At 36.2% G+C, this 7,958-nt stretch overlaps 1 protein-coding gene across 1 annotated transcript; it reads left to right on the top strand.

Moving 5' to 3' along the window:
* The first annotated feature begins 2,599 nt into the window (after window positions 1-2,599).
* Window positions 2,600-7,617, top strand: LOC127570568 (anterior gradient protein 3-like). Its single transcript, XM_052016237.1, has 8 exons — window positions 2,600-2,675; window positions 2,842-3,009; window positions 3,125-3,188; window positions 3,786-3,838; window positions 4,003-4,079; window positions 5,821-5,884; window positions 5,989-6,072; window positions 7,368-7,617. Exons 2-8 carry the CDS (start codon window positions 2,871-2,873, stop codon window positions 7,415-7,417), a joined length of 531 nt encoding a protein of 176 aa, XP_051872197.1. The 5' UTR covers window positions 2,600-2,675; window positions 2,842-2,870; the 3' UTR covers window positions 7,418-7,617.
* The last annotated feature ends 341 nt before the right edge of the window (window positions 7,618-7,958 follow it).

The raw sequence follows: 7,958 nt of genomic DNA, 5'->3' as shown, positions 1-7,958 counted from the left end.
CACTTCATTGCTTCTAAGGCATGGCAAGTGTTGCTGATAACTTCTCCTCTGCCCAGGTGATCAGAAAGGACATCTCTGATGATACTTTCTAGAATCCTGGCATTGAGCCTTTAGCTCACTGGATGTAATTTGTCATCGTTTTCAAAAATTATTTCAACTTACAATATTCTTTGAGATATACTTTCTCTACTAAGCTTTGCACATCGCAGTCCAGATGAAGGGTCTCAACGCAAAACATGACTGTTCATTTCCCTCCACAGATACTGCCTGACCCATTGAGTTCCTCCAGCATCTTGTGTTTTGTATGTCTTTGCTAATATCAGCTAATGAAGCTCAGAGTCAAATTTTGTTTGCTAACACTCATGTTAAATTTCTTCAGGATAATTTACTACATTAAAGATGTTATGTAAATGCAAAATACTGACCAAGAAAATGTTTAATCAGAAAGGACATGAATGGAGAATAAGGGGGAGGAAAGTCAGAAATGTTTATGCAAGGACATATATGAGTGAAAGTGGTCTGGATTCAGATGCTATTCTGGAAGGCAGTAATAAAATAGAGTAAAACTATAAAAATATTCAAATAGAATATTGACAATTTTGAGGCGTTCTGGGACTAAGAAGCAGAGTTGCAGGGCTTTTGAGCTAAATTACATGTAGCGGATGCTTTAATGAGAGTGAGAGTGAGAAGCTAAAAATTGTGTTCGAACATAAGAAATAGGAGCAGTAGTAGGCCATCTGGCCCATCGAGCCTGCTCCGCCATTGAATAAGATCATGGCTGATCTAGCTTTTCCCCATAACCCTTAATTCACTTACTATGCAAAAATCTATTTAACTGTGTCTTAAATATATTTAATAAGGTAGCCTCTACTGCTTCCCTGGGCAGAGAATCCCACAGATTCACTACTCTCTGGGAAAAGCAAGTTTCTCCTCATCTCCATCCTAAATCTATTCCCCTGAATCTTGAGGCTATGTCCCCTAGTTCTAGTCTCACCCACCAGTGGAAACAACTTTCCTGCCTCTATCTTATCTATCCCTTTCATAATTTAATATGTTTTTATAAGATCCCCTCTCATTCTTCTGAATTCCAGTATGTATCATCCCAGGCAAATCAATCTCTCCTCACAGACTAACCCCTTCATCTCTGGAATCAACCTAGTGAACCTCCTCTTCATTGCCTCTTCAAAGAGAAATAACAGAAAATATCAATACATCAGGAAAGGAGAACCAACTAAAGAGGACTTTAATTGTTTCAGAGTTGAATGTAGAGAGAATATGATGGAAGGAAAGAAAAGGTTGCTCACTGAACATTTGGAAGGTGAAAGATGCCTTCAATTACATGCAGATGAGAAAATTGAGAAGGTGACCAATTGATACGTATTAAATGAAAATTGATACTAAAGGAGGCCCATTAAAAGTCCAGGATTTGAAGGTATTGCTGAAGGAGATAACAAACTTATTTTTCAAAGTTCATCACAAAAAGATGTTCTACCAAAAGACAGATTGGTGATGAAGGTGGGATAGCTCAGATAGACAATTATAAATTGTTCATCTGTTGATGGTAGAAATGAAATAAATGAATACATCTAAAAGCTTAAAGTGATTACAGAGTTATGAAGGTTATATTTTGTTTGACAAACTGATTGAAAATTTGTAAAGAAGAATTGAAAGTAACAATAGAGGATATCTTATAGATTTTCAGATCTATTGTTAAAGTGCTGCATGAGGTATTAGTTGAGAAAATTAAAACAAATGCTAGCTCTATTTTTGAAGAAGTTACTGAAATCAGATAGGGAGTGGGGTAATGTTTACTAGAGCCCCTGGGAGCAATATATGGATTACCTTTGATTTTTATAAATAAACGCAAAAGACCTTTACATAGAAAAAGATTAATGAATTTGTAATCTGGGTGAAGGAATATAGCTGAGCAAGGCAGAAAATTGTCAAAGACATTGTAAGATTGGTAAAATAAATGGCAGACCCTGTTTAATAAAGAAATGGGTGAAATAATGTATTTGGGAAAACTTTTGCAGAGAATGTTCCAAGACACTGAAATCAAGACTGAAGAAATGCTTGTTGACTCTCAGCTTTTGGTTTTGGAGACCAATAAGTGAAAATAAAGATTTCTTTTGAATACTTTTGTTTTAAAGATATTGTGTTTCTGTATAAACTTGACTTCGTGTATCAAAATATAAAACATGCTATTGCAGATATAATATTAGAATCATGTTGTGAATCAGCTCTCCACTCAATTAGAATACAACTAAAACTATTACAATGTTGGCAGTAAAACTTTCAGCCAATAGCAGAGAGACCAGTCAGCTTTCAGAATTATCAAGAGACACCGATTTGAATTACCCAATTTTTTGAAAAAGTGCCAAACTTCCTAAATAATTCGTTATCTCTGTCCAGACCTGCAAAATCGTATTTAAAATGCATTACAATGAAAATCATGAGCTCAAAGTTTTTAAAATTAACATATGAATTTACAGAAGACAAAAGAAATTTTCTCAGGAAAGCTCATTCTTCCTGTATTTTCAAATTGGGGAGGGCGATAAAAGGATGGCGACCAATGGGATGGCAAACTTCAGCTATATATTTGGAACCATAACACACTTGGATCACCGCAAGGTGGTAACAGCACTCAGTTCCAATCCACTGATAACCCGCCGCGGGTAAGTAGGAGATAAGCCTCAGTTTTTGATATTCAGAAAAGGAAATTACTTGACTCAATCTAAATTTTGTTTTAGTCTTCATCGCTTTGGAATTAATCAGAAGCGAATGTACTTCTGCAGAATTGTCAGAACTCATTACTTTGTTACTTTTATGTTATGTCTCCAGCAATCTGCGTGAATTTGAATCCCTCCAGAATGCCTGACCTTTCTTTCGCCCTGCTGGTGCTGCTGGCTGCTCTCTCGGGTTGTCTGGCCAGAGGCTCCGTTGTAACATCGAAGAAAGTCGACAAAGAGCCTGCAAAAGAGAAGACATGTCCTCCCAGTCTATCCAGAGGTAAAGTTGCAACTTCTCTCGTCACTTCTGACTGTGTTCTATTGTAGCTGCTCTCTTCTCGCTTTCCCTGTGATAGTGTCTGCGGGGTAATATGTGCGTATTTTATTTTTCATAGGATGGGCCGATGAGGTTAATTGGGTTCAGACCTACGAAGAAGGGCTGTACAAAGCCCGAAAGAGGTAATGCTCTCTTTTTAACTGAAAGCGCTCTCTAGTGTCGGCTGGAACTATCCCTGCACCTGCACATTTAGACGTACCTGTACTTACCGTCCCCTATACTTGCACATCAAAATCAGCAGGTAGATGTTATATTAATGAAGCAAACACAGATGATTGATAGGTTGGCGATAGGAGGTGAGATAGCTGACTAAAGATTGCGGGGAATAGATTGGACTTGGGGGCGGGGTAAGCAAGTAAAGCTTTACTAGTGAGGGTATAGCAGGTAGCAACAAGGAAAAGGTACAAGATATTGAAGGGAAGCACTTGGGGGACTTCCCATAAAATGAAGAAATTGCACAGGTTTTATAAGAGAAAAAGATGTATTCAAAGTAGCAACTGATAACTATTTGAAAGGGTGTAACTAAAATTTAAAAATGGAGTTCATTGGTTTCTAGCCCCATTTCCCCCATAAATAAAAATAGAATGGCAGAGGGAAAGGGTAGGAGTGAAGGATTTTGTATATTTCGAAAGTTATTCACAATAGTCTCTGTTGATTTGTGGGCTGCATTATCTGAATTATGTTTGTTTTACATTACATATTCTCCTATTGCATTTTAGCAACCGACCTTTAATGGTGATCCATCACTTGGAAGATTGCCAATTCAGTCAAAGTGAGTGATTTCCTTAGCAAGCATTTCATTCCCTGTATTGTATTTATTGAAGTAGCAGTTGAGATACTTTCTTTCTGGTATGAAAGACCCACCAACACTTCGTCTAAAAGGATTTGTTGCACTGCACTACTTCTTAAATCCTTCATGGTAACCTTCTATTACAGGTTTGAAGAAGGCATTTGCTGAGAGTAAAGAAATTCAGAAAATGGCAAAAGAAGACTTTGTTATGCTTAATCTTGTGGTAAGTAAGAAAAGTTACTTTGAAGTCCTGAGCAATAACAGCACCAGTGCTGAAAATCATTACTAAGTGTATGTTTTTGTTTTTAAACCCATATAAAGTTGTATCGGCTGCTTATTGTAGTCTTGTAATTTATGTAAAAGTAATACACCAGGTTAGCCTCTTGTAGGAGATTGCTCTTGTATAGATCTACAAGATAAAATGCTGATTTAAATGGTCCTGTTTCTCTCATCTGCCATACAGTGATGCTGAGGATTAACCTTGAGGCTTTTGTCTGCACTGACCCACAGTCCTCTTTTCTTGACCAACTATATTGGAGATGGGTACAATCAGACAGCACACTAGCTGTCTGAGTAGAAGTTGATATATTGTGATTAACAGCATCATTTGACCTCTGACTGTTTTGGCAGTTGAGTCGAACACTACTATTAGCATTCTGCATTGCTTGGATATGTAGTTCAAGTCTACTAAGATACTTTAAATGTCTTATTTCATCTGATTTTATTTTGGCACTATGATAATGTGATGCACACTGAAATTAGGAGCATGACTTTATACTTGAATGCACATCAAGTGTGTGTGTGTCTTCATTTGATACCATACTTGGTCTGTTTGCAAAATTAACTAGTTTACATTTTTACATTAAGTCTTGGAATAGAAATCACAATAAATGGAGAAACAACAAGGGAATAAGATGCTTGGATACTTAGCTTAAGGACACAATTTCCATTTAGCAGCTGTTACCCATATTTGCCTACCTACTGCCTACAGTTGACTTTGTGGAAGAATTCCTTTATAGAAGCCATCTTGTTCTGTATCAAGACCCTGCATTCGAAATCAATTCCGTCATCCTGTAGGAGGGCTAGAACATGTCCCTTTTACAGAAATGCTGAAACTAACAGCAGATTGCCTTGCTATAGTGGAATAATTTAAACAAGCTACTAAATCACTAAGTAAAACAATTAAAATTTAATTTAAAATGCAAATTAACCAATATTTACCCAGGTCCCTCGCAACATTTCCTCAAGGCAAAGTTGAAAATTTTGGTAGAGGTAGATTGGAAATATTAATATTCATTTTATTCAGACTAAGTATTTTGACCAATGTTTGGTCTATTCGGGTATTGTTTCCTACCCAGCATTTTGGATAGAATCTCCATAAGCTAACTAGATAGGTATGGTGAACCTTTTGAAACCAATGTCAAATTGACTCCTTGGTTAGAAAAACTGTAATGATTCCCATATACTTAATGCTTGGAAAACTTCAATCATCTCTTTGTGGAGATTGGATCAATCCACAAAACTACCCCAAATGCACCTTCCATGTATCATTGGAAAAGTGAGAAGAACAGGTAACAATGAATTAATATCCAGTATTGGAACTGTACTGAAATCTTCTCTGCACATCAGCTTGCAGGTTTTAATGAACTTTCTAGTGGTACCTTAGTATCCTCTTGGTATTGGTCTCCATTGTTTATGGACTTCCCTATTGGCTAGACTATTTGAGAAATTGGAGGGGGGGTGGGGGGGGGGCCAAGATTTTCCATGATGCATGCCCAGTAAAACTAAAAGACCAGAGACCAGATTGTTCCAATAAATTGCACACATTTTGTTTTATACTTTAATATTGAAGTATTAAAGTATTAATAATTTGCATTACTGATACAAAATGCTGATTTCCAATTTGATTACAATCGGTGATTTAAAAATCACTATTGTAACTAAATATTCATTTTTCATTCCAGTTTGAGACAAATGACAAAAACTTGTGGCCTGACAGTCAGTATGTTCCCAGGATCATTTTTGTAGGTAAGAATTGTAAACCTATATTTGGTACATGTCACTTGCATTTGTTATTGCTTGTCTGGCCTCTGTAATTTGCAAATATTGACTTTTTTTCCTTTTGAACACAGATCCCTCTTTAACAGTCAGAGCAGACATCAGAGGGAAGTATGACAATCGTCTGTACACCTATGAGCCTGGTGACATTGATCTCTGTAAGTCTAAAGTGGTTCTATTAAACAAATGCAAATTTATTATCACAATCCTTAATGTTTTGTATTCCATTATCTACTTAAATGGTCACTGAGTTGTGAGCATTTGTAATGGTAGTGTAAATTTTAAGGTAATTATGAATTCTATAGTGGAAGGTCCATAGTTGATTATTCTATTGGCAGCTATGGTTTCAGTATTGTGCAAGCTGTCAGAGGATCACTGCCTGTGGGACCATGTCCAAATGGCACAGAAAAGACAAAAATGTGGAAACACTGATTTCCTAATGTGTGCTTCTGGCAGGCAAGGTTCCAGGTCATAACATATCAGGAACATTGGCCTTCTAGACAATCCCCATTGGTAAATTGCTGCTTCAGATTACTTGATTTAAAACCTTGAGTGCATCATAACTACAGCTTTTTCCTTCTGAGATTTCAAAGTTTACAATATCCTGATGAATGTATTTTGTGTGTGATATTAATCTCCACTAATCAATAGATCAGTAACTACAAATGAATGATCAAGAGCCAGCTTTTCTTTAATGCAAAAACTTGCAGGGACAATGATTGCCCTCCCAGATTTTACAGTAGAAGATCATAACTTTTTATTCCATGTTTATTTACTTTTCCCAGATGCTGTGGTAGGAGTTGCTCTTCAAGACTTTGGCTTGAAGAGCAAAAAAAAACACCTTCAGATTCTGTAAATCTGAAATGAAAACAAGTTCTGGAGATGCTCAGTGAGTCAGGCAGCACCCGAGGAGTGGAAAAACAGTTAATGACATGAAATGTTAATTCCATTTCATTGTCTTATCCAATTGTTTTTTTTTCTTGTAGTATACTAGTCTCTGGCAACTTGGCTAGTTGAACCCAATGCTAACATATCCCATTACAATGGAGCCAAAGGTTATTACACTTCAGCAAAACTGCCTAATTAAAAGCATGTATTTCTAATGATGCATTTACATTATAGAATAGTCTTAAGACTTGAATATGAAGTTCTCCCTTATGGTCATGGCTCCTGTGCAACAAAACTGTATTTGAATGGTCTTAACACTTGATTGGGCAGCCACAATGGGTACCAGCTTGTGATAACAAACCTTCGCTCACAGATATAATACTACCTTCTTGTACCACAAAAGAAACTTTCAGATTTGCATTGACTTTGGAGGCATACAGGGCTATAAGATGTGCACTCTGCAGCCTAGAGTAATAGGAAGTTGTAACTGATGGGTGACTATGTGATTAAGAGAATATAAATAATATACCTGAAGTAACATTTTTCCCTTTCTTTTTGTTTTTAGTGATATCAAACATGAAAGCAGCCAAGAAACTACTGAAACAGGAATTATAAGAAACTGAAGTCATTTAACTACCTATTAAGCTTTATTAGTTTCATTATCTGCTCAATATATCTAACCATAAGTTCATTGTTAGAGCCAGTGTATGTGACTGTCCCAATATTGTACTAATGTGTGCAGAAAAAGTGTAAATAATGTTCTCTCAATATTGGGTATTTCAACTTGAGACATTTTAATAAATCTTTTGATATCACTCTGTGTGTGTGTGTGTGAACAGCTTCTGTCATTTCCCAAAAAAATGATCTATTTGCAGTTTAAAATGAAAATAATTGCATTTCTAAAGTGGCATTCACAACCTCAAGCTACAAAATTTTTTGAAATGTATCTACTGTTTGATACTATGTATTAAACTGAAATATTAATCCTTTCTAAGATTGTTAACAAGTCATGCTTCATGAACCATGATTTTCATGATGGAGAATACAATTGAGGTTATTGTATTCTTTTATTAGCTCATTTTACTGCATTACATTGAAAAGTTTACTTTCAGAATTGCTCCCCTCTCAGCATGTGCAGTTTTTAAATACTGCAGTT

Source organism: Pristis pectinata, chromosome 5 (assembly GCF_009764475.1).
Source record: "Pristis pectinata isolate sPriPec2 chromosome 5, sPriPec2.1.pri, whole genome shotgun sequence".
Lineage (NCBI taxonomy): Eukaryota > Metazoa > Chordata > Chondrichthyes > Rhinopristiformes > Pristidae > Pristis > Pristis pectinata.
The sequence above is the reverse complement of the archived record's forward strand: the minus strand, read 5'-3'. Positions and strand labels throughout refer to the sequence as shown.